Here is a 27,288-nt window from a genome sequence, read left to right as displayed (position 1 = left end):
TCACTGTAACAAATTATGTCTCATTCAATCCTCATTACAAACGCTACATGATACTGTTAGTGCACCCATTTTACAGATGAGAAAACTGAGGCTTAGGGAGGTGGTATTAACTTCCCCAAGTCATACAGCTAATAAATGGCAGAACGGGAATTCAAACTAGGGTCTACTAAACTCCAAAGCTCGAGCTGTTCTGTAACCCTAGAATGCAGGACAGAGATGGTCAGTATCCCCACTGTACTGATGAGGAAACTGACTCAGAAAGGCACGTCACCTGCCAACAGTTGTACATATGGGAAGTCGTGGAGCCAGGATGCAAACTCATTTCTTTTACCAGCAGCCCAATGTCTATTTTGCCAACAACAACAACAAAAACAAAAAGTGAGGCGTCCTGAGTAGATGATCTCAGAGGTTCCCTCCAGCTGAGATCACAGTGGCACCCATCCACTGACCCTCTCACCCATCAGTGTGTCAGCAGTGCGAGCGGTCCCCAAGGGAGAGTGTGAAGCACACGTGGACACAGTGGCATCCTTCCACACTGGGACACACACCACACCCTCTGTCCCCAAACCAAGGGGGGCTCCTCTCCCTCACCTGGCCCCGCCCAGCATCCCCAGAGGCACGCACCTGGGAGACTCTCTGCAGGGACACACCCCGGGGGAGGAGCTGCTGTGGCTCCACACTGGCTGGGAGCTCCCCTTCCACTCCTCCGCGGGCCCCAGGGGACCGACATGGCCCAGAAGAGTCCCCGCCCCGCCCTGGAGCCCGAGCACGTCCAGCGGCTGCTGCTCTCCAGCCGGGAGGCCAAGAAGTCCGCCTACTGCCCCTACAGTCGCTTCCCCGTGGGGGCCGCCCTCCTCACCGGGGACGGGAGGATCTTCTCGGGTAAGGGCGGTGCCTTGGGGTCCCCCTCCGTGGCAGCCTGGGTGGGAGGCCAGAGGAGGACAAGAAGGGAGGGCGGAAGGAGGGCACTGTCTCCCCTCTTCCCTGGGCCGCTCCTGTAAGTCTACCACTCACCCCTGCCCTGCTTGCTGTCCCAGACAAGGGGGATCAATATCCTGCTCAGATCCAGTGGCCTTCCATTCTTGGAGGACTGGGAAGCTGAGGAGAGATGGGGAAGGAAGTGGGAAGGGGAAGCAGGGAAGGGATGCCATAAACGCAGAGCATCTGCAGTCCCTGAGCTGGCAGGGAGAAGGTTAACACTTTCTGAGCCCTCCTCTACATCCGGCACCCTACAAAGGCTTCCACTGCTACAAGGCAAGTCCTCACCGCCCACGCACCGAGCCAGGTGTTATGCCCACTTTTCAATGAAGAAACTGAGGTCCGGAGGTGACATGACTTGCTCAAGGTCACACAGGTTGCTGTGACGTGTGCTAGGGTCCCTCAAACCCTGCTTTTTTCCTGTCGCCTACCATCCAGGGGGATGGCTGGGGGTGAAATCGAGGAATCCAGGGGTTACTCATTAGTGGGGTGTGGGCCTTACAGAGGGTCCTAAGGGAAAGAAGGCAGTCAGAGTTTGGGTAACCAGCACTGAGTGCCGGCCTAGGGAGGGAGGGACAGGAATCTGGCACTAATCTGTTCCTAAGCTCCTTTTCTTTGGTTTGTTGTTTTTATAGAAAAGCTCACTTGAACAAAAATTCAGACCTGTTTTTGCTAAGCTTAGGGACTTCCTCTTTTAGGACAGTGGGTAAGGGGAAGTGGAGGTGGCAGGGAAGCCGTGCCCCTCCCCCCTCCCATTCCCACCACCGCCCTGCCCCCAGGGCAGATGAGAATTGGCCCAGAGTCATAGATGGGAAGCCACAGCCCTGCTGCCAAGAGTCCCCCTTCCGCTTGGGCAGCAGCTAGAGGACCGGAGGCTCACTTGCGTGCCTCTCATTGGTAACCCCACCCACACCCACACCCCCAGCAGCCCCGGACCAGGTGTGAGCCCCTCGCCTCCACCACTGCTCAGCTGCGACTCTGGCCGGGAGCCACACCTCCCCCTCTATCGTGGCCCCTCTGGGCTGTCCTTCATGTTCATCTTATCTTTTGTCTTTTGTGGTTCTTTCTGGTTTCACGAGTCACCTGGGTCTTAAACATCTTTCAGCGGGGAGAGGTAACCTTGAGCGTCTGCTACCATGTGAAAGGACCGGGACTCATGTTATCCATCTAACCTTTCCAGTCTTGCAAGGCAGTTATTATATTGGCCCTTTGCAGAGAAGGAAACGGAGGCTCAGAGAGGTTAAATGCTCAAGTTCACAAGCTGAGATGGGAACCCAGAGCTCCCCTGACTCCCAAGTTTGCTTTCCTGTGGGGAATAAAGAATCTCTGAGTGTCATGTGGAAATGCAGTCCTGGCCGGGGGGCTCAGATGAACATTAACCATTAACCACCACCTCAAACAACGTTGCAATCCACATTGCCCCATGTCTCAGGGCCTTGAACATGCAATCAGCCATTGATTGTTTCCAGCGCTTCCATGTCCCCTCCAGATGGTGTACAGAGAGGGGCCCTCCCCGTCCTTGCATTGATTTATTCATTCAACAAATATTTGCTAAGCACCAATTATGTGCTAGGTAATATACCAGGTGCTGGAGATACCACTGTGAGCAGAAATGACAGTCCCTGCCCCCACGGAGGTCCCCTCCTCTTGCACAGGCCATGGCTCAAAGTGGGAGCCTCAACCAATGATTGTAGGAGAGAATGGATGAAGTGAGCAGAGGTGTGGCCTACTTATAGGGCAGGGAAGGACCTGACGTCCCCGGAAAAAGGGTCATGCGGTGGGCATTTATGGAGTTCCTATGGGATGGGGTACAGGCCCTGGAGGAGTTAAAGGCTCCTGGGTTTGCATCCTGGCATTGCTGTTTCTCAGCTGTGTGACCCTGGGCAAGACCCTTCACCCTCCTGAGTCTCAGCTTACTCATCTGTAAACCGAAGATCACAATACCGGCCTTTCAGGATGGCTGTGAACAAAGCTGATGTTTCTGGCCTGGCGGTCCTCCCTGATTGTTGGTGTCTGTGCTGCATTAGTCATTAAAGATGTTGAATTTCACCCCCGGTTGTGAGGCTTTAAATGAGCTAATGCCTTTAAAGGAGCTAAAGTGCTTAACACAGTTTCTTGACCAAAATAAGAATATCACAAATGGCGGCTGCTTCTACTGTTAATGGGATGATGATGGTGATTTGGAGGCAGATTGTGGAGCACTTCTGAAGACCAGGTAGAGACGCCGAGATTTGATGACGTAGCAAGTAGGGAGCCAAGAAGAGTAACAGGAGAGTGGGGTTTGAGGACAATGAGTCTGACAGGTACTCAAGGAAGACTGGGACAGAGGAAAGAGTGTCAGGGGGCAATGTCTGTCTTACTCACTGACAGCATGTTGCCTGGCCTATAGTTAAGGCTCGTTGAATGCGTGAATGAGTGGTTTAGCCTAGGACAGTGGCAGATGGGATAAAGAAGAAGGAAAGATCTGAGAGGGATTATACAGGACTAATGGACTGGGTCTAGGGTGGACAGTATTAGAATAAAGGAAAGGAACGTGGTTCTAGGATTTCTAACCACGGAGACCAGGGAAAGGATGAGACAGAGCTGGATTGTGCTGGGGACATGGTGGGCAGGGACCAACAACCATATTAATAACTACAATGGATTAAGCATTCTCTAAGCACTTCTATGAAAGATCTTTTGTAATCTCACAGCCACCACATGAGAGGAGATAATGAGTGTCACATGCATTAGTCAGAGCACTTTGAGTTGCAAATGCCAGAAACCAACAAGAACCACAATGGGCAAGGGTAGCACTTGCCTCAGGGACAGCTGGATCCAGGAACTCAAATGCCACCATGCTCTTCTTTAGCCTTCTGGATGCTGGTTTCTTTCTCTTATCCTAAAGGTGGGCTTTCTCCAGGCATCAGGGAACATGAGTGCAGGCATCCCTAGTTTACATTCTTGCAGCCTTAAAAGCAGAGAGGAAAGAACTCTTCCCCACTAGCTCGAGATGGAAAAATTCCAGGGAAGGGCTCTGATTGGTCCATCTCCAATCACATGCACATCCCTGGGCCAATCACGGTTGTCGTGATGGGGTAGCGTGACGGGGCCAGCTGATTCACACACATATTCCTTCTCAGTGCAGGGTGGGTGGGTCTATTATCACAAGAAGGACTGCGGAGGTGCCAAGCAGACCACACCAAGAGCCAAACGCACATTTTATAAATGAGATAACTGAGGATCCGTTTGATCTGTTTCCAAATCCCTTGCTCTTTCTGCTGCCCCTCGCTGCATGAGGATATGTGGATACACAGAAGGGGGCGGAGAGAGTTGTGCTGAGGATGGGGGGACAGATGGAGGGCATTTACCAGAATCCCTGGATCTCCTTACTTAGAAGGAAAGGAAGGGTAGATGGTGGTGAGGCAGGGCTTGGAGAGGAGGGACCTTGAACAACCGGAGGAAACCTGATAGGGCATCAGGGGGTGAATTAGAGACGATTAGGAGGCAGAGAGGGCACAGCTGAACTTAGACACTGAGTTTACAACTCACAGCGGGACAAGTCTGCCCAGCTCTGAAACTGTCTCCAGCTGAACAAAAGACCAGCCTCCGCGGAGTTTGCACTCTCAGAGGCAGCTGGTGTTCTGTCCGATTCAAAAGCAAGTCTGAGAGCTTTGCTGTCACAATCTCATAATAATGATCTTATTTCCTCTATTACCCCTGACCCCGGCCCGGGCCTTGTGACCCTCGCAGCTGGGCCAACAGGATGGTAGCTCATAACTACAACAATTACCTTCTGTCACTGCCGTGGGGAGAGCGACAGCGAGAGGAGGAGCTCACCGGGGAAGAAAGAGATGCCGGGGGAAGGGGCAGTGAGGACACAGAGAGAAGAGTTAAGATGGGACACAAGGGGGATGGGGGGACGAAGTCAGCCCGGGGTCCCCCACGTGATGGTGCTCGGCCAGCGACGGTGGGTGGATTGCCGGGTGGGAGGGCGTGGAGGAGACTCATGGAGAACCACCCTGAGGGCATCACCCAAGGGATGGGGGAGTTTCTCTTCTTCAGCTCATGCTCTCGGGGTGGTGGTCTGTCTCTCCCTTTCCTCAGAGGGATTGCAGCACTCCGTATGTTTCATTGCCATTTGGCGGGGAGGCAGGGGGAGTAACTTCTGGATCACGTGTAATTAATTTGGGAGAAAAAAAACATACTAAAAAACAAAAAACCACGTTGAAGGACAACCTGGTTAATTGCTGAATTCAGCTTGTCTTGGCTTAACCTTTAAACCTAATCCTTCATCTGTCTTCCCCCGACCAGCCCCTGATTCCCTCCCTGGGCTCCCATTCTCCCCCAGGACCACCCTTTGGAGCTCTATATGGCCCCGCTCCACAGCGTTTGACCCAACGCAGGCTCCCACCCCCACCCATAGCACTTCTAGGTGAGTCAAAGCAGGCTTCCCTAACCAGCTTCCTCTCCTTACAGCCCTGCCCCCCTCCACCACGCCTCGCTCCCGCTGTGTCCCCCACCCCAGCTTCGTGCACTGGTCCTCTGCCCTCGAAAGCAGCTTAATTACAAAGATGAGCTTCGCTAAAATCCCTCGACTCTATAGCTGAGTTGGAATAGAATCCATTCGTGAAACTGTGCGTTGCATTTGCAGCAGAGGCAGGAACACGGAGAGAGTGGAGTATTTCTTCAAGCACGAGAACGTGGCAGTTCTCTAGTCCAGTGATTCTCACGTGTGGTCCCAGACCCACAGCCTCAGCACCTCCTGGGAACTTGTTAGAAGTGCCAGTTAGGGCTTCCCTGCTGGCGCAGTGGTTGAGAATCCGCCTGCCGATGCAGGGGACGCGGGTTCGTGCCCCGGTCCGGGAAGATCCCACATGCTGCGGAGCGGCTGGGCCCGTGAGCCATGGCCGCTGAGCCTGAGCGTCCGGAGCCTGTGCTCCGCAACGGGAGGGAGAGGTCACAACAGTGAGAGGCCCGCGTACCGCAAAAAAGAAGTGCCAGTTAACGGGTTCCAACCCAGAACTACTAAGGCAGGAACTCCACGGGTGGAGCTGAGAACTCTTTAAGAAGCCCTCGGGAAGATGCCGAGGCCCACTTGCTTGAGGGTGGTGCACACCTGCTCGAATCTTAAGATCCCTCGGAAGGCACAGCGGACGCAGAGAGGGGGACACGCTCTCTGGCAGTGCTCTCTTCTCTGGGGGACTGGGTCCCAGTCACCTCCTTGAGAACTTCTTTCCTGGCTGATGTCTCGATGACATCCGACTCCGGCCCTGCCTTAAGCAACAAACCTCCTCAGAACTTGGCCTCACCGAAGTGCCACAGAGAAAGACACTTCTTTGTATCTGTCATGCCAGGATGTGAGTTGACTCCCTGACCCCCACCTCGGGTTTACCCGCTGTAAAATGGGGTTAGAATACGATCTGCCTTATAGAGTTGTTAAAAAGATTAACAAGAGAATGCAGATAAAGTATTCCGCCAGTGCCTGGCAGATAAAAGGAGAGCAATAAAAGAAAAGATTAAAAGAAAACAATGAGTAATAATAGCTCTCTCATCATAGGATTATTTCTGGTCCAATCTTATAATTATGGATTTCTAGCTTGGTGCCATCCCAGCCCGTCTCTCCTGTGTGTTTCAGAGTCAGTGAAGAGAACACAGGGAATGGAGTTGGTTTGCCTGTATAGATGACGTTTTGTGCTCTGGGCTTTAGGGAAGCAAAACAAAATTGTCTGGCCTTTCAGGATCAACAGTTTATGGGTTTCCTTCCTCCCTTCCTCCTCCTCTTTTTTTTTTTAGAAGCAAGACTCGGAAATTACACTTGAACCTGCTAGATGCCCCACATACAGTTATTCCTTTGCATCTCAGAGATTTAGCACTAAAGTGGGAAATTCCACTCTTTCGATAATAAGTAACTGAGAGCCTCACTGGCCTCACTGTTTTAGGCCCTGGGCACACTGGCTGTTCCAGGCCTTTGGCACACAGCAATGTACAATACAGACAAAGTCCCTGCCCTCAGGAATTTCTACTTGGGGGATAATGGGGGAATTAGATATTAAAGACATTCGTTTCAGGAAAGTGTGAAGTGTTAAAGCAGGATGAATGGATTAAGAGGGTGGGAGGTGAGGGGGGAGAAAACAATTTTAGATAGAGTGATCAGGGAAGGTTTTTCCGAGGAGATGACGTCTGAGCAGAGACCTGGGTAGAGTGAGCCATGTGCTTATAGGGGGAGGAGAGTTCCAGGCAGTTAGAACAGCCAGTGCAAAGGCCCTGTAGCAGTTATATACTTGGGGAACAGCTGGAAAGCAAAAGGAGTTGAGGTCCAGGAGGTAGGCAGGTTGGCACCAGATTGCGAGGGCCTTGTAGTCATGGAGAGAACTTCAAAGTTGCCTGAAGGACAGAGACAGGGCCACTGTGACACCTTGTCTGGAAGGAACAGAAGCTCAATCATACAGGCCTACCACCACCAAAGCCTTGACCTTCATGCAATTAAGAACAGCAACTCCAGCTGCCGAACACTTAACCCTGTGCCAGGCTTTATGCTCATTGCTTTACACACGTGATTTCAACTCATTCTCACTAGAGGCCTGAGAGGAAGGTGCTGTCATCTTCATTTTACAAATGAGGACACTGAACCTCAAGGAGTTTCAGTCCCTTTCCCAAATTCTCAGAGCCAGGAGGGCAAAGGGTCCCAGGGCAGAACAGAACCTACCGGATCTTTCTACAAAACTCTATTTGAACAGTAGGGTATGTGAGTGCACTCCCTTCTAGAACAAACTCTCCCTCTCCTTAACTGGCCGGTTGAAGTTTTGACACACAGTAAAGGAAGAGTTCTCTACATGAGGTCATTGTGAACTTCAAAAGCAGACACAGGCAATCGTCCCGAGAGTCCGGGCCCTTTGCAGTCTGGCAATTTGCTTTAACATCACATCAGCAAAACCCAAGATGTATGTGAATCACGTCTAATGGGAAAAGTGTCCCTCAGTCAGGGATGAGGCAGGGGTGGGAGGGTTGCTAGACGGGAAGTGGAGAGGGGAGCAACTCTTCTGCTTCTGGGAGAGGCAGGAGTCAAATGCAGCAAGGTCACAGGTCAGCAAAGGTGGGAGGGGCAGGCAGGTATGAGCAGGCAAGGGTATGTTTAAAGGAAGCCATTTCCAGCAGGCATCAGGAGCCTGGCTGGGGAGACTAGGTGGGGAGCAAGAATGACTCATTCATTTATTCGTTTAACTTTCACTGACCTAGCAGAGAGCCTGAGCATTTAGGGGCCACTTATCCAGGCTACAGCAACTCACTTGTGAATATGAACAAATGCTTTGCCAAAGTAGGCAGTCGATAAATATCAACCGCTCCTTTCATGGTTGCAGCTCCCTGTCCTGTATCCCAACTGTATTAACTGATTTCTGTAGGGTTGCAAATGATAGGAATACTATTTTTTAAACCATTTTAGGCCAAAGGAGGGTGCATTGGTTCCTATAACTAAATGGTGGCAGAGCTGGAGTGTCTCTGGGCCTCAAGGGCAACTGGCATCAGGAGGCCAGACTCTTTTCCCACCGTCTCTCATCTGAGTGTCCATTTCATTGCCTCCTATTGGTCTTCTCCATAAAGAAGGGAAACTAGTTGGGCCCAGGCCCAACTCCTGGTGTTAGAGAGGGACTGGTGGTCCCTCACAGAGGAGAACTCTGATTGGCCCAGTGCAGGTCAGGTTTCACCCAACACTTCCACTCACATCCCATTGGCTATCCCTATAGGACTACCCCAAGCTTCTAGGGGGGCTGGGAAACATAGTCTCCAGCTGGGTAGGCATGTGCCCAACTAAACTCCAATGGATTCTATTGAGAGTGTCAACACTGGGGACAATTCGTCTTTGCCACTAGACCCCCTGTGGCCTGTAAGTATCTGTACGTCTTTCCTCCCACACGTAGGACCCACTTACGAACTTTCTGAGGGTGACAGCCCAAGGTGCACCCAGTCACTGCATCCTGTTCTAAGAGCGGGATCCCTTGGTGGTGCACAGTCCAACTTCTCAGGCCAGGTGTGGCCTTGCTAATCCAGTGGCCTGAAACCTAAAAAATAATCATCTGCCCCCCACTTCACACCCACTCTGGCCATGTACAACGTGGAGCAGGAAAGGCTAACAGTCATCACATCTCCCATTAGGGAAACAGAACACCTGTCGGCCACCAGTCCATGCAGTTATCAGACCTGCTGGGCAAGAAGTGTGAAAACTCCCTGCCCCGGGGTACACCTTGCCTCCCCTTTCTGCCCTGGGGGTAACCCCCACTGGGGCCCCTGGCTTTGCCCTCTGGGCGCTTCTTCCTTGACCATTATCCTCCTCAGCCTTACCTCTGAAGTGGGTGTCGGAGAGAACGCTCTCCTTGAGGACACACAGCTCTCTCAACTTACTTCTGATGGTGGCGTCTTGGGGCCCCCAGATTTCTTTAGGAATTGAACAATCACAGGCTTTTGTAGGCCAGACTTTTGGTTACTCTGGCTATCCAAATCTATCAAAAACTTAGAAACCTTCTGGTCTGTTTGCTTCCACTTTCATACAGAAGTAGCACACCCAAAGAATCCTCTCCGTGCAATAGTTCTTAAGCCCACCAACTACCTTTACTTCTAACTGGCTTCCCTGCCCAGCCCAGCCCTGCTGCCTCATTTTAATGGTGGCTATCTTGAGGCCCTGGAAACAAAGACTGGGTGGAAATGACAGCCTTAATCAGATCTTCAGATCTTTGCCACAGGGCTGACTCACATCGCTAGGTAGAAAAGTCCTAAGGGTGTGTACCATGGTTGGCCTTCCAGGTTATTGCAGGGTGGGGTTTTACCAAATAATCTGCCACAGAGTACCAAGGGCCATCAGCTTTCCATCTTGCCACATCTGTATTTTCTTTCACATTGCCCAACTGCTAAGCCAAGGCCACATATTTTTTATTTATTTATTTATTTTTTTGGTCAAAGCTACATCTTATTTTTAGCACAAATTTCTGTTTTAGTTAGATACAGGTTAAATTACTGTAACAAAAATATCCCAAAATACACTGACTCATACCTGACAGAATTCTCTTTTTCTCTCACATAACGATTCAGAGTAGGCAGCGGGTCCAGGGCAAGTTGGCAACTCAGCTCTGCTCCAGGAGTTGGCCAGGGTGCCAGGTTCCTTCCATGCTGTTGCACCTCCATCCCTAGGAACATAAAGTACGCGCTCAAAGCTGTCCCACCCCAAAGCAGCCTATGGAGCGGAAAAGAAAGGAAGTCAAGGGCAAGCAGTCTCTTTACAAGAGATGTGATCCCGAAATTTCCTACCTCACTTGGGGCCACATCCCATTAGCCAAAACTTAGTCACATGGCCGTACTCTGCTGCAAGGGAGGCTGGGAAATATAGTCTCTGAGTGGCCATGTGATCAGCCATATGGGAATGGGAATCACTTGTATTACTACTTAAAGGAAGAAGGAGAAAATGAATACTGGGGAACAATGAATATCCTGCCTCAGGGAGAAGGGCAAGCTGTGAAGAGTGACATACTGACTATGACACCCTGATGGTCAGGGGAAAGCCCAGCTCCTGTGGCCATTGGTTCATGGCCTCACCTCCCTGAAAATGCGGAGTCTGTTAGTCAGCCAATCTGGCTATGCCAGTGCTTTGTCTCCTGGGAGCAGCCCTTGCCCATTGTCCCCAGGGACACTCCAGAGAACCCCCTGGGGTGAAATCCCTTTGTGCAATCACAAACATCTTTTGCAAACTTGAGAGCTTTTGTTTGTTAGTTTGTTGGTTTTGACAGTTGTGTTTTGCAATACAACTCACAGAGAACCCCGGTTGAACTCTGACAGCTGGTATCCGCACCAGAAATTTTGGAGACTTCCCTGGCGGTCGGTCCAGTGGTTAAGACTCCACGCTTCCACTGCAGGGGCCACAAGTTCAATCCCTGGTTGGGGAATTACCATCCCACATGCCGCGGCGCCGTGCTGCATGGCCAAAAATTATTTTAAAAAAAATTTTTTTTTTACTCACGTACAATCTTTGAATCAGGATCACCACCGCACCCCGCCCCGTGGCTTCTGTCTCTGAGACCCAGGGTGGGGGGCTCTGCTCATCTTCTTAAGCCTTGGCATCTCCCTTGGCCCTGACCTGATGGAGATGAGGCTGAGTTAATCTGCCCTGTGATGCTGCCCCTGCTTCCAGGCTGTGCTTCGAAATGCAGGCATCAGATAAGTGATGAGAGTGGGAGGTTCTTGGGAAAAACCACTGCACCAGTGGGTCGCGGAGTCTCCCAGTGCTTCTGGTCAAGTTGCCCTCTCCTTGCCCACACCTTGTTCCTAGTAGCGGGTCCCTCCCAGCACTGGAATGGGGCAAGCCTCTTACTCTACACATGCAACCAGGAAGTGGCTCTGCTGCAAATAGCACTGGGCTCTCCTCTCTTCTCAGGGTGCAACATAGAAAATGCCTGCTACCCACTGGGCGTCTGTGCTGAACAAACCGCCATCCAGAAGGCCATCTCAGAAGGGTACAAAGAGTTCAGGGCAATTGCTATCTCCAGGTGAGTGGGAAAGGCTGCTCAGAGCCATATTCATTCATCTATTCAGCCAACATCCACCACACACCAGTTATTCATCCATTCATTCATCTAACATGTGTTTATACTGCGCTTCCCATGGTGTGGGGCACTCTAGGGCTGTGCTGAGTGCTGAGGGGAGAAGATAAATAAGAAATGGGCTCTGCCCTTGGTGAGCCTGAAGAGCAGGTAAACAAGCAAGACAACTCTAAGACAAAGGCAGGCGTGTGCTTGTTCTATTAATAGCACAAACACAACAGAATCCCTATAAGATACAATAGAAAGGCAGCATAGAAACAAAGCTAGAGGGACCTAAAAATCACCTGGTATAGACTTGCCTGGCCACTATACCCATTTTACAGTTGAAGAAACTGAGACCCAGAGACGATGAGCAACCTTCCTAGGAATTAGTGGCGAAGCCGGGACAGATACATATCTAGAGTCTGACTCCAGGGCTCCACTGTGCCATGCTGTGCTAGGAAAGGAAACCTTCTTCCCTGCTCTCCTTGAGCTGATACTGAGATCCGTCCTTCACTGTGCCAGCTCCTTCACTTGGCATCAATCACCTCTAGGTGCAAGAACCAGGATAAAAGGACAAGCTGGTGGGGTGACACCCAGGCAAACCCAGGCTATGGTCTAAACTGATCAGATTCCAGCCCAGGTTCTGGCTGAACAACAGCGTTTATTAACTCTCTCTACAGGCCCCAGGCATAATTATCCAAGTTCCCTCGTGTGTGCCCTCAAAGGGAATTCGTTGAGTTCTTACTGGCCCTGGACCCAGACTCAGTGGCTTCAGGATTCAAAGCATGTGAATGGGCTCTTTTATTAATTTGGACCCCATTACGCTTCTGATTGAATGACGAATTGCTTCTGTGTGTACTATTGCATTGTCTATGAGAGAGAGTTCTCGTAGCAAGATAAACGTGCAAGGAAAATAACTTGGGAAATTTTGAATCCACCCAGAAAGAGACTGCAAGGCTGACCAAGTGTTGGTCTTTAGGGACATCCACGTGCATGGGTCACGGACTAGGTGTGAATGATCTCTTCATTGTGGTGGAGATGCAGGACCTTTCTGGCAGAAATGTAGGGGCTGAGAGCAAGGCCTGTGGCATCTGTGTGACAGAAACCAGCCCCCATTTCTTTCTTTTTTTAATATTTATTTATTTATTTTTATTTGGTTGAGCTGGGTCTTAGTTGCGGCAGGCGGGCCCCTTAGTTGCAGCATGCGAACTCTTAGTTGTGGCATGCATGTGGGATCTAGTTCCCTGACCAGGGATCGAACCCAGGCCCCCTGCATTGGGAGAGTGGAATCTTAACCATTGTGACACCAGGGAAGTCCCCCCACTTCTTCTATAAGATCCTAAATTTGGCCTCAGTCTGGCCCCCAAGGTGGTCCACATTATTGAAGGTTTTCTTCCCTGAGTAACGGAAGCCAAGGATGCACTTCTGGAGAAGGGCCCCGGCTTCCGAGAGCTCTCCCTGTGACCAAGGTCTGTCCTGGCAAGGTGGCCCTGCTCTGTTTAGAATGTTCCAGATGAAAGGCTTTTTCTCTTGGTCATTATCTACTCTTAAAAAACATGACTGAGTTTTGTTAGTGATGATTAGCAAATGTCCTTGTTTACACAAAAACCGCATTTTTCTAGCACCCAACTGCTCCTCTCCAGGTACTCAGCCTGTGCCAGCATTCCCGAGCCAGAGAAGCAGTCATTACTGCACTAATGATTTGTTAAGTTGAGAGGGTGGATTTAGAGGGTGAATGGGAGGTGCCAGCTCCCTTGTTAACACTGGTGAGTGTGAACAGTCTCAGAGAGCCCCCTCGAGATCTGTAAAGTGGAAAGTGCACAGCTCAGGTGGGATTTTGCTGACAAGGGAGATAAGCTTGCCCCACTGGGGGCCTAGCTGTCATCATCAAAGTCCATAGGTTTCCAGCCTGTCAAGTCTGATAAGCCGGCCACAGTGTGTGACTAAGGTCAGCACAAACCGCAGGAAACTGTCAACACCCGGCACAAGGTAGAAGAGGCAAAGGGCAGCGCAGAAGGAGAAAGGGAAAGGGAGGAGGCAAGGTCCCCGTGCACCCAGGACCTTCTGGGATGCTTCTTCTCCCAAGCTTTTCATTCTTTCTCTTGGCTGGAATGTTGAGTAATGCTTAAGAGCCCAGGCTCCGGGTTAGGGAGACCTGGTTTCAGATCCTGCCCCACTACTGACCTTGGGCGCATTGCTTCAACAATCCAAGCCCAGCTCTTCTTCTGTAAAGTGGAGGAGAGTAATGCCTACCCATCGTGCTGTTGGGAGGACTCGGGGTACTCAATAAATTAAGACTGTTCTTTTAACATTATCACTATTCCTTCTGCAAGCTGCGGAACTACCAAAGGCAGAGTAGACAGATCCTGGGTTCAAATCCTGGTTACCAGCTCTGTGACCTTGGGCAGGTCACTTCACCTTTCATGACCTCTAACACGTAGATGGTAAGAGTACCTACATAGTTCCTGTCTTATAAGGGGCTAAATGAGTTAATACACATATGGCCCTTAGCACAGTGCCTGGCCCGGAGAAGTGCAATGTAAGTGTAAGCCATTATTATTGGGCTGTCTCCTGTTCTCAGAGCTCTGCTGCCAGGATGTACCATCTTGTGACTTTTGGTGGTTGAACCTGAGACCAAATCCAACATTCCAGTGGAATGCATGTTCACACCCCACCTTGAAAACCCCAATGCAGGTCACCCTCTCCAAGGGGCTGTCCCTTGGGCAGTTAGCCATGCGTGTCACAAGATTGGGAAAGGAAGTGGTGAGCTTGGTAGGGGCCAGATCTTACAGGGCCTTCTAGGCCATGGAAGGGAGGCTGAATTTCACTTAGAACACCTCTCCCGTAACCCTAACCACAGTCTGCCTGTAGTTATGACATTGGCACGCAGATTTTATCTTCCTTCCAGATGGCAAGGTCCTTGAAGTCAGGGATTCTCTGATTGGATTTCGTTGTTCCCTCCCATGCTCGCCTATCACAGAGCAAACTCTGAGCCAACATGTGTACAGTGAAATAAAAAATAACAGAGTCCAGCCTCCACAGAGCTTATGAGAGGCTCTGGCTGCAACATCAGTCACCTGGTAACCAGATGGGTTAATTTGGCTCAGGGTGCACCCTGGGCAGGGGTCCCCACCCTCTCACATTCCCATGGGATTACTCTGAAGCTGGCTGAGAGTGTGTTCAGAGAGGACCCACCTTTCCATGAGCAGAGGCTTTCTTTGACTGGACCTCCACATGTAAAAGGGAGTTGTCATGAGGATTAAATAAAATCGCACCCCTCCACTCTCTCTCCCCTCAGCTGCCTTATTCAATGCATAGCATCTGTCTCTGTCTCTACTTGATACATGGTTGACTGCTTGGTTGATTGGTTGGTTGGTTATCTGGCTCATGTCACTAGTCAAAAACTCCTGAGAACAGTGAATTTTACCTGGTTTGTTCACTGCTGTAGCCCCAGCACTGACAGTGCCTGGCACGTAGTAGGTGCTCAATAAATAAATGTCTGTCGATTACCATGTGATAATGACTATAAAGTACTTCGGAGGATTCCTGGCACATTCTAGGCACCTATTAAACAATATGATAATTATTGTTAATACACAATAAGGTAAATTAATTACACAATAGTACATAAAGCACATAGTATGTAATAAAACTGTATATGACAAGGTACTACAATTATGACAGAGCTTATATATGTGAAGGAAGAGTGCCAGTGATTAGCAGAGGCGATAACAATGTGTGTATAGCATTCTAAAGTTTACCAAGGCCTTTGCACACCTGATCTCATTTTATCTTCTAAGCATTCCTACAAAGTGGATGACATTATTCCCCACATTTTACAGGCAAAGAAATGACCCTTGCATGGGTTAAAATGACTTGGTCAAAGCCACACATAGTTAGCAAAAGGAAGAGCTGATCAAGAACCAAATTTTAAATCCTGTAATCGTCCAGAGGTATCACAGAGCTGTGGGTCTCAGAAGAGCATGGATGATGGGGGCCACTGGCTTAACCTCTGGTGCTTCATCAGGCTTGGAGGCTCTTACCGTTTACTCTTTCTTTAAACACCATCCTTTGTCCTCCTCAGGGCTGGAGGACTGCCTTCAGGTGCCTTCACTCTCAGAGACAATCCCTTGGCTGTAAGCTTCTCTTCTCTGACTTTCTCTGATGCAGGGAGCCCAGTTTTCTCATTGACTCACATATGTCTCAGGGCCTTTGCACATACTACATCCCTTGCCTGCAACACAGAAAACCCCAGAGCTTCAGAAGAGTACTCTGTTACTTCATTTCACTGAATATATGTTCTTGAAGGTAAAATGGTCATTCTGACACTCAGGTTATACTGAGAATTAAATGAAAGAATGTCTATCGAGTGCCTGGTAAAGAGCTTGGGGCAGAGCAGGTGCTCACTAATGGTGACGTATGAACTCTACACTTCCTCCAAGGACCAGGCCAAATGCCACCTCCACCACAAAATATTCTCTCTCCCTCCCTAGTCAGGGAGGGTCTCCTAGTTACCATGCATTCTTACTGCTTTTTGTTTGAAATGATAACTCATCTAGTTTTCTCTGTCACCCACTAGGCTGAGCAATCTCCTGAAGGCCAGAGACAAATTCTCCTTGACCTTTGTGTCCCTGGGGCGTTGGTGAGAGTAAGCGCTCACTAAACGTTTACTGAACTCACTGATGAAAGTAATGGTCCTGCCCGTGGCCTTGCCTCTTGCAAGTGCGGAAAGCTCTGTGCGCTTCTTCTCAGCCTCTAGGATTCAGCACACCTGTGAACCAGGAACTGCCTGGTGGGATTTAACTTAATCTGGAGGCAGGCAGGACTTGGGGCCTGAATTTTAGCAATTGTCCTCTGGCCTCCGAAGAGACTGATCCGTGTTTGATTCTCTGCTTCCGCAGTGACTTGCGAGATGATTTTATCTCCCCATGTGGTGCCTGCCGGCAGGTCATGAGAGAGGTAAGCAGCTTGCTTCCCTTTCTTTCTGGAACGGATGCCTCCCTGCTCTTCCCCAGGCCTTGGGAGCTGAGCCAAGCTGCCAGCGAGGAGACACAGCAACTGTCCTGTTTGCTGGGTTGGCTGATTCCTAAGGCCTTCCCAAGCTTGCATGAATCATTGGAAATTATTCTTTCATTCAACAAATACTTACTGAGTGTCTGCTCTGTTCTGGGCATTGACCTTGCTCTGGGGAGACAGCAGTGAAAAGACAGGCCAGGCCCTGCACTCACAGACGTTATAGTCTAGTGCAGGAGACAGACAAACAAGGAGCAAAATAAATCAACAGTAGAGTTTCTGAGAGGGATGAGGGCTACAGAGGAAAGAATGCAGAAAAAAGGAGCCGAGAGTGACAGAAGGGGCAGCAAACAACAGCCCAGGGGCAAATCCAGACTGCTGCTTGTTATTGTAAATAAAGTTTTATTGGCACGCAGGCACGCCCATTGCCTCTGGCTGCTTTGGTCCCACCACAGGAGAGATGAGGAGTTACAACGTGGACCTTATGGCCTGCAAGGCCTAAACTGTTGACTACCTGGCCCTTTATGGAAAAAAGTTTGCCAACCCCCTGCTTTAGATGGCCAGGAAGGGCCTCTCTCGGAAGACGGCATTTGAGCAGAGATATAAATAATGAGAAAAGATGAGGCAGACCGAGGTCTAGAGATTTCCAGGCGGAGGAAGCAGCAAGTTTAACGTCCATATACTTGGTGAGTTGGATGAGTCGTATGAGGGACAAAGAGAGAACAGGGCTTGGGGGGTGTGGTGATAGGAGGTGAAGTCAGAGGGGTGGGCAGGGGCCAGATCACGCAGTAGGCCATGAATGGAGGGTATGTTTTGTTCCAAGAATAAAGAGAACTGAATCATACACTTAAAAATGGTTAAAATGGGGCTTCCCTGGTGGCGCAGTGGTTGAGAATCCGCCTGCCGATGCAGGAGACACGGGTTCATGCCCTGGTCCGGGAAGATCCCACATGCCGCGGAGCAACTAAGCCTGTGAGCCGTGGCCGCTAGGCCTGCGTGTCCGGAGCCTGTGCTCTGCAACGGGAGAGGCCACAACAGTGAGAGGCCCGCATACCGCAAAAAAAAAAAAAAAAAAAAAAAAATGGTTAAAATGAGTTTACAACATTAAAACAAAAGTTGGGGGAAGAAAAGAATAAAGGGAATTCACTGGTTGTTTTTAAGAGGGGACTTAAAGGATCTGATGTACTTTTTACAAAGATCTTCTTGGTGCAAGACTTCAGTTTCTTCAATCCTAAAAACAAAGGGGTGGATTTGGTCGTGGCTTCTGAATCTGGGCTCAGTGAAGTTTTTGATGTGTAAACGTACTTTGGGGGAGGGGGGATGTCCGTGGCTTTGGTGGACTCCGCAAAGGGGTCTGTGTCCTCCAGAGTCCCCAGAGGCTAAAGCCACCAGTTTAAAGAATCCCCAGGCCCTTGGGCTCTGATGTGACGTCATTGGCCCCTGTAAATACAGCGTCTCATTTAATCTCCACCCCCCACCTGGAGGGAAGTGTGGGTCATTATTCCCATTTCCCAGAGAAGTGAAATGACCTGCTGAAGGACATGCAGCCGGTCAGTGGCGAGCTGGCATTCGCGGCAGTTCATGCTGACTGCAAAGCCCACGCTCCCCCTGGAAACCTCCCTGCCTTTACGGTCCTATAAATGGAACAAATTATTTTCGGCCCCAGTGGAGATATAATGATGCTTTGCAGAACAGGACCTGCTTGTTCCATGGGGGCTTCTGCTCTGGGAGCTGTCTGAAATGGGGGGAAGTGGGGCTTGCTTCAGTTTTGCTTTTGTGCCTTGGGGGTTTCAAAGCGTCTCTCGAACATGCAAACATCTCCCGCCTGCTTCTGCTTCTTGCCAGGGCTGCAAATCTGGCACAGTTAGCAGAACTCATGTCCCAAATCGAGATGAAAAATGCCACCACGAAGGCACTGAATTCACAATAGGCACTTCATCTCCCGCTAGAGGGGCACGAATAGCTGCCCAGCACCGTGGCATGTCCAAGGCCACGTAAGCAAAGCACATCAGAATGCCAACTCCCTGACCCCCGAGGCCCTGCCTCAGTCCAATTGCTCATTGCTGTTTTCTCCAAACAGATTAGATGCTGGCAGATGAGAGAAGGGGAATGGAAAAGCCGAAGGAGGGAGAGGCAAAACTGAAACCAAAATGCAAACAATAAGAGCTGAAGCTTGGGGGCCAGGGGCCTGGCGCTTAAACTCACCTCCACTCAACTCTCACCCATACCCTCAGGCAGAGCCCGCCAGGCAGAAAAATTTCCTTCCTTAAAACATTAATTTTAAAAAGCCAGAAAAAGGAACGAAATTGGGTCATTTGTAGAGACACGGATGGATCTAGAGACTGTCATAGAGTGAAGTCAGTCAGAAAGAGAAAAACAAATATCGTATATTAACGCATATATGTGGAACCTAGAAAAATGGTACAGGTGAACCGGTTTGCAGGGCAGAAATAGAGACACAGATGTAGAGAACAAACGTATGGACACCAAGGAGGGAAAGTGGCGGGTGGTGGTGGGGGGAGATGAATTGGGAGATTGGGATTGACGTGTATACACTAATATGTATACAATGGATAACTAATAAGAACCTGCTGTATAAAAAAATAAATAAAATTAAATTTTAAAAAGCTAATAATAAAGTAAAATAAAATAAAAAGCCAGAGACGGATTGTGCCTGGTAATAACTTGGTGATTCAGACTGAAGCATGAACAGCAGGCGGCAAAGCTGAGCGGTCACCAGGAAGCACAAGTCATCAGTAGAAATGGCTTCCATTGATGGAGTATTTGCTACGTGCCAGGCAACGCCTGCGGGCACCTCCAGGACTCAGCACTGGCCAGGCAGAGCCTTGGGCTGTTGACTCCAACTCCAGGACTCTCTCCATTACCCCACAGCTGATTTAACTCTCCACATAGGACATCTATCTTCCTGCCTAATCAGTCTTTTGTCTCTAAAACCACTTCACAGATCAAGACACACACAGAGACCCAAAGAGTTTCATCATTTGCCCCACATCACACAGCCAGCAAGTGGTAGCTCCTGTTACGTAAGAGGAAGTTGGGGACACAAATTTGGGCGAAAACTCTGCTTTCCTGACATTACCCTGCAAAACCTCAGTTTCCTCATCAGTAAAATGGGGATAATACCCCCCTCCCTCAAAGGGTAGATGACGAAATCCTGCATGTTCAATGTCAGGTGTGTGATTAGGCAGGCATGCCACCTCTCCTGGTTGTCAGAGGCTCTAAGGGAAGCAGGTATTAGTTGTTCTTTTTCACAGCAGGACGGGATCTGGCCCCAGGGGTTAGATATTTTTCTGGTAAAGCCCTGGGTGAGTCCTTAATCAGAGAATGGAACATTGATTTCGCATTAGCAATGTGCAAGCGCTGTGCTAACTGCTTAATGTGCCATCTTTCATGGGCTCCTCCCTCAAGCTCTATGCACCCGGTATGATTATTGTCATTCCCATTTTACAGGTGAGAAAACCGAGGTACAGAGAGGCATTTTAGACAGTAAGAGGTAGAGCCAGATTCAAACCCAGGTCGGCCCTCAGCCCTCACCCCTTGGCCACACTGCTTCCCTCACACTGGCTCTGTCTCTTTTCCAGTTTGGCACTGACTGGGCTGTCTACATGACCAAGCCGGATGGCACATACATTGTCAGGACAGTCCAGGAGCTGCTGCCTGCCTCCTTTGGGCCCGAGGACTTGCAGAAGATCCAGTGAGGGATGGGGAACACCCACCGCCTAGGAGACCCTGGGTTCCCACATGTGCTTAAGGGGACACAGCCACCCAGAGAACTTCATGAAGACGTACTCACAGACCTGAGGACGCCTGCCTAGTGGTCCCCAGCCCCACAGGCGCTGGGCAGAGATGACTTTTCCAAATCACACTCAAGCACTGGGGTTCCTACTGAAGTGATACAGGGTTTCACTCCAGCCTGGGCCACCGTCCCTCCTTGCAACCCTCCTTGTCCTCCCTAGGACTCAGAGCACCCCATCCCTCTCTTCCTTCCTGTGGGCCCTCTTTCAAATTCCAGCCAAGTCTGTGCTATCCTGCTTGGTTCTACCCTATCTAAGGTTCTATCCTGCTCTGAGCGACACTTCTAATTATAAACATTACAGAATATACTGATTCGGGAGAGTACGTTTTGCTCTGTCTCAATCCTTTCTGTAGCTCTTAGGAGGGGCAGGGTGATTTGTCTTTATAGAAAGACCTGGATTCTCTCTTCTGGGAGAGGAAACAGGAACCTTGGACCTGTGTAGCTGGTGTGGAGAGCTGAGTTTTTAGGCTTCTTGCCCCTGCCTTCTCCAGATGGGAGGCCGCTGGGCTGGATCTTACTGCCAACGGCCATTTCTAGAGTCGTTCTGGGCTCAGTTAGACCCGGGCACTGGATGCTGTCATCCCCAAGTATAAAGGGGGAGGCGTGAGTTTGTCTAGACAGCATAGCAAATGTCTCTATGAGGACCTACTCTGTGTCAAGTACTTTTGCGTGGATTATTTTGTATTTAAAGTACTTGACAACTCGGCGAAGTAGCTATCTCCCCCTTCTTACAGGTGTGGGCCCTGGTTGAGTAACTTGCTTTAGGACTGCAGCAAAATTCAAACCAGAATCCAGGTCCTGTCACTCCCACTATGGTCTAGAAACAGTGCCTGCTCTTTGCCACGTGCTGTGATGTGGCAGATCTGGAATTTGAACCAGGTCTGTCTGACTCTGAGTGTTTTTTCCATTCCCCCACAGCTGATGTCTGGCTGCCTTTATTTACTGAGTCTCTTTTATATGCCAAATACTGCAGAGAGAAAGATGTATAAGAAACAGTCTCTGCCTTTGAGAAACTTGCAGTCTGATGGGGAGAGAGAGGTGTAAACAGGACTAATGCACAGAAATACACACTGTGGTCCAGGCGGGTACCAAGTGCAGGGTGGGCATAGTTGTGGGGGGCATGCTGCCTTCTGGGGAGTGCGGAGGGTCAGGGAGGGGACTGTCTGTTGGTACAATTAGGGAGGTGAGGACTGAATAAGGGAAGGAGCTAGGCTGGCCCTGTAAAGGGGGCTGACAGCTCTGGATGTCCTCCCTGGAGGAGTTGGCCTTGGGGTGAGCTTTGGTGGCTAGGGTACCAATAGGGTGTAGATTTCCTCTTTCCCAGGCAAGCAAGTTGCTGGGGGCACAGGAAGTGGACAGGTAATTCACCCCTTCCCTGGGAGTCCTTTCTACTGAGATCAGAGCATCTACAGGGGTTACTGTCCGGTAAGACTGGCTTTTCCATTATACACCCAGACCTACCTGCTGCCATCCTGGGAGCAGTAACCAAGAAATACGGGAAAGTATTTCCCACATTTCTGCATGATGCAAAACTCCACCCTGCCTGCCTTTCTTTAGAAATGGCTGCTGCGGCCTACAGCACACTCTTCTGAATGTTCTCAATAAAGAGGAGTGGAGAAAGAAAAAGAAGAAAGGAAGGTGAAAGAAAATAGGCCAAGATGTTAACATCCGTTAAACTTCTGCTTGATGGGAATCTAGATGAGTGGTTTTTTTCCTTTGTACATGTCTGTATTTTTTAAATTTCCAAAGCATTTTTCTTTTCTATTTAACAAGAAAAAAAACAATATAGCACAATGGTTAAAAGTTTGAACTTCAGAGTTGAACAGCCTGCAAACTGTGTGGCTTTGGGCAAGCGATTTCACTGCTCTGAGTCTCAATTTCCTCATCTGTAAATCAGGGATGACAGTTCCCAGCGTACAGCATTGTCGTGTGGATCAAAGGAAATAATGCCCTATTGAGAGCCCAGCGCTGGCTCCTCAGTAAGCTCTTGATACATGCCAGCTGTTCCTTTTATTAAGGGTGACAAATTTGGGTCCTTTGATGATGGATTTGATTTTGCAAACAGGCTTTTACCTTCATTTAACAGTTGTTTATTGAGTGCCTACTGTGTTGCAGGGCTGGGACCTGACCCTGGGGATACAATAGTAAATAAGACATAAAATCCCTGCCCTCACGGGGTTCTGTCTACCTGTGGCAAACGACATCTAAATGATCCTAGTACTTCATGACAAGGGTCACCCAAGGGGAAGAAAGTGCTCCAGGGGCAAGTCGCAGGAGGCGTGGAGCTTGCCTGAGAATGGGCAAAGCAGCCCTGAGGAGGGGATATGTCAGCCAGGGCACAAGAAGGGTCAGCCCATTACGGAATGCAGTTTGGGGAGGGTCAAAGAATGAGGACTGGTCTGGAGGACGAAGGCCAGTGTTCTTACACTTCATGGAGACAGACTGGGGAAGGCAAGTTGCAAAGAAGGATTCCAGAAATTATTTGAACAATGTCCCTTTGGAAGAACGACACCCATTTGGCTGCAGAGAAGCTGGGATGTTTGTTTAAAATAAAAGCACTTTCATTTTGCAGTCCTGCTGTTCTGAGGGCTGTGATTTCAGAGCAGCATGTGCTCTATTGTTCAGGGCTGTCTGTGTTTTTCAGGACCCTAAAGCTGAGTCCCAGATTCCCATGGACATATTCCAATAGAAGCATGTATATTTCTGTGCCTCTTGCCACAGCTGCTGCTAATTGCTTATGTAAACTACAAGATTCTTTAGGATTTCCTTTGGGGAGGGAGCAGGGCACAACTATGATCGATGGGTGCCAGGGGTACTTTGGGTGCCTGTGTCAGAAATGAAGCCAGAAAATGCTGTTCAAGAATAAATGATGGGGGCTTTCCTGGTGGCGCAGTGGTTGAGAATCCGCCTGCTGATGCAGGGGACGAGGGTTCATGCCCCGGTCCGGGAAGATCCCACATGCCGCGGAGCGGCTGGGCCCGTGAGCCATGGCCGCTGAGGCTGCGCGTCTGGAGCCTGTGCTCCGCAACGGGAGAGGCCGCGACAGTGAGAGGCCCGCGTACCACAAAAAAAAAAAAAAAAAAAAAAAAAAAAAAGAATAAATGATGGAATGGCCTAATAAGTCTCACCCACACACAGTATTTTTTTAATACAAATTCTATGAGCACAGAAACAGGCGTGGAAGGAACACCTAGTCTGTTAATAGTTTTTGAGGGGGTATGGGAAGGGGAAGTTAAGTGAGGGGAAATTAAAAACCTGTTTCCTGTTCTACGACTGAACAGGAAAAAAAAATGGCATGATGATTGTGTTAGTTACCTATTGCTGTGTAACAAATTATGCCAAAATTTAGCAGCTTGGGACAACAAAAATTTATTATCACACAGTTCCTGCAGGTCAGGACTCTGGGCTAATCCAGGTCATCTCAAGGTTTCATACAAGGCTGCAGTTAAGGTGTCAGCTGGGGCTGCAGGCTCATCCAAAGGCTTGACTGGGGAAGGATCCACTTCAGAGCTCACAGGTGTGGTTGTTGGCAGGACTCCTATGGGCTGTTGCTGTTACCATTTAGTTCCTTGTCACTTGGACCTCTCTACAGGGCAGTTTACAACACAGCAGCTGGCTTCCCTCAGAAGAAGCAAGCAAGAGAGCAAAAGAGGGAGCAAGACAGATGCCAGAGTCTTTTGGTAAGCTAACTATGAATGTGACATCCCATCACTTTTGCCAAATTCTGTTCCTCAGAAGAAGTCACTGAAGTCCAGCCCACAGTCAAGGGGAGAGGATTCCACAAAGCCATGGATGGGGGGGTGGGGGGGGTGTCACTCTAAAGATGTAAAAATTGAAAATGCACATAGACAGGGAAAAAAAAGAAAACAGAAGAGTGGGTAAGGGCGGCAGGAGGACCAGAAGAAGCAGGCCTGGTTGCCCTGTTAAGGAGTTGACCTTATTCCAAAGGGCAGCTATCAGTTTCAGACGGGGTGGGTGGGGTGGGGTGACATGGTCAGCTTTGTGCCTTAAATAGCTCAGTCTGCCAAATCAGGAGATAGTAGAGAACTGAAGGAAATCATAGAAGAAATAGCCAAAGGAGTAAAATAGCGTGCCTCTGGGCTTAGAGGGAGTTGCAACAGGAGACCGTTTGCTTTTCATGATGAGCCCTTCTATATACTGTTAGTGTTTTTTTAAACCAAGGATGCATATTACTTTTATTTAAAAGACATTTAATTTTTAAAAAAACAGAAAGAATAAAAGAAAGAAGCTTGTAAAAAGGAGGTTCATTTAGCAATAATGTAGTGTAAATTCTAGAGAGCAAACGCAGCAGTTGATTCTGTTGGGGGCAGGGAGTGAGCTATTTGACATTCATGTTGTTTCCTTCTGGCTTCTCCTCTGGCTTACCCCTGGGAAGGTGGAGTGAGTCATGTGATTGCGAGTTTGAAAGATAGCCCAGCCCCTTCTTCTCTCTACCCGCTTGGGAGGGCTGGAGATCCAGCAGGCCCCATGCATGCTGGGTGCTAGGGATCTAAGGTTTAAAAATCACAGTCCCTGTCCTTACAGAACTGACTGTTTAGAAGGGGAGACAGAGAAGGGGCATCTTTCCCAGTCTAGGAAAGGTCAAAGAAGGCTTCCTGGAGGAGGTGACCTCAAATATGAATGGGGATTCTTTCAAAGAGGTAAATTAAGACAGAGGGATCAGCATGATGCTTGGGACAACTGCAAGTAATTCAGTATTGCTGGACCACACAGGGCAGGGAAGGGGGACAGCAAGAAAGATGCTAGGGCCAAAGAGTGAAGCACCTTCTCTGCCAGGCTAAGGAGCTTAGGCTTTATCCTGAGAGCAATGGGCAAGGGCAAAGAGCCTGCGAAGGATTTTAAGCAGCAGGTGACATAGCCATATTTATACTTTGAATAATCACCGCAGGGCAGCAAATTTATCGGACTGCATAAACCACAGACTGTCTGAATGTCTCAACAACACCACACCTCCACAATCCATCACCACCACATTTGCATCCATCTTGCCCAGGCAAAACAGAGACACTTCTTCCCAATGAAATCTCACTCTCTGCCCATCATTGTCAGAGTCTAACCTCCAAAAACTACAGCCCAGGAGTTCCAAGTAGCTGGATTTTGATCTGGCAGCAGCTTTGCTCTGTCAACAGTTTTAGCAAAAACCCCTTCCACCTCTGCTGGCAACTTACAGATAACATTTCTGAAATGGTCTGTGGATAAAGGATGTTGCTGCCCTGGGAAAACGTGTCTGTCTCCTGCCAGGAGGAGACAAAGAGCATTGAAATGGTGCCAAAGGACATCGCCCACGGGGGAAGGTCAAACAGCCCTCAACAGTTCTCTTTTTTAAGTCTTGTCTTTTTCCATTTTTATATTAGCATCAGCCTTTTTTGCCCCCATGTCCTTTAGGGGAAGGTTAAATGATGCTTCTTGGAATATTATGCATTATGCACTTTATCAAAACTATACAGTCTTGCTGCCTGGAGGGAAAACGGTACAATGAAGACACAGGATGCCACAGAGCAGAGTGTATACCAGAAAAGAATCCCGTGGCCTCTCCAGCAACCCCTTCCATTCTCCTCTAATTCTTGTGGCTGAGCATAGTAAAGCCTGCCTTGGATGTTTAATAAATATTCTCTGAATGAATGAGACTCCCAGACAGAATATTAAATCTGCAGTATAAACAGATATTTTAGCAGAAAAGCATATGCCATATCCCTGAATTCATCAGCGTGGGATACCATTATGGGAGAAACTCAGGATGATTCCCCTGAGACCTGAGACATGGTACCACCATGGAAGACTTCCTTCTCAGGAGGACAGATGAGGACAGTGGAATCAGGGCCGTGATCCCTACGAAAGGCAGCCCCTGGGGCCCACACAATAAGCTGTATCTCTACCCTGAGAAGGGAGAATATGGAACCCTGTGATCCCTGCTGGAAGCTTCTCTGTGTTGAAACCCACCTGCTTGCCCTTTTGTGGGTTTTTTTCTGTTTTGTTTTGCTTTGCTTGCCCTTTCTATACAGAGGTCTGCTGAAGAACTGAGCTTCACGCTGTGCTTAGTTTAGACATGTCACAAGCACCTTAGACTTTTCTACAGAAGGAGAAATGATTGAGTCCAGTGCTCTCTGTTGAGCAAGAAACTGCACCGTCTACAATGGACAGTTAATTAATCTGAGCCTGGAGATTTCATTTCTACACGTGGGTAGATTAAGCATCACAGGTTCAGCAGGTTTACTTGCAGCTTAGGGAAACAAACCCATAGGCCAATAACAACTGCACTCTTTAACTCAAAAACATCAATGCAATGCCCCTTTAGTGAATGTCTTACAAGCTGCATAGTCATTACAAGCCTTATGGTAAAAGGTTACATTCCTAGGAGAGTAAAGAAAATCCTTTTCATTAAAATATTAAATATCTCAGAGAACTTCTTGTTCCTTCTCAGTAAACATTAAAGAGCTGTAATGATAATGACACACAGCAGATGGGTAGATTTAAACTTTAAAGGAGATCTTTGCCCCAACTGACTAAGTTTCCATGGTTGAGCCTGTGGTCACTGGAGTGTGAAGTTTCTCTAAACTTCTCTTCCTTACCTTTCTCCAAAGGACAATTTCAACAGAACATTTTAAAATTGTAATTTAAAATTCTCTGAGATTGATCAAAAAATTAAATATCTGATTTCCATGTGCCTCTATAAATAAGTTGGAAGGAAATTCATCTACTTATTTATTTATGTCTCTCCCAAATAAATATGATTGCATATGACAAGGGGCCTATTTCTCCCCATAGGAGAGATCAGAACACACAAACTGCTGAAACAGTTGGCCACCTGTCTCCAGCCAGGGGTCCACACCATGGCCAAGCAAGCCTGGGACCAGAACTCTTCAGATAATTGAAGATCCCTCCAGCAAGAGCTGCTGTTTACATGTCCCTTAA

General features: G+C 49.0%; 1 protein-coding gene across 2 annotated transcripts; it reads left to right on the top strand.

Moving 5' to 3' along the window:
• Window positions 1-722: 722 nt before the first annotated feature.
• On the top strand, window positions 723-27,288 carry CDA (cytidine deaminase). 2 transcript variants are annotated; one of them, XM_067016117.1, is made up of 4 exons: window positions 723-882; window positions 11,378-11,489; window positions 23,948-24,035; window positions 27,142-27,288. In XM_067016117.1, exons 1-4 carry the CDS (start codon window positions 729-731, stop codon window positions 27,166-27,168), a joined length of 381 nt encoding a protein of 126 aa, XP_066872218.1. In that variant the 5' UTR covers window positions 723-728; the 3' UTR covers window positions 27,169-27,288. The 2 variants fall into 2 exon arrangements, with proteins under 2 accessions (XP_066872218.1, XP_058909560.1); XM_059053577.2 differs by lacking the exons at window positions 23,948-24,035; window positions 27,142-27,288 and adding exons at window positions 16,427-16,484; window positions 20,141-22,046.

Source organism: Kogia breviceps, chromosome 1, assembly GCF_026419965.1.
Source record: "Kogia breviceps isolate mKogBre1 chromosome 1, mKogBre1 haplotype 1, whole genome shotgun sequence".
Lineage (NCBI taxonomy): Eukaryota > Metazoa > Chordata > Mammalia > Artiodactyla > Physeteridae > Kogia > Kogia breviceps.
The sequence above is the reverse complement of the archived record's forward strand: the minus strand, read 5'-3'. Positions and strand labels throughout refer to the sequence as shown.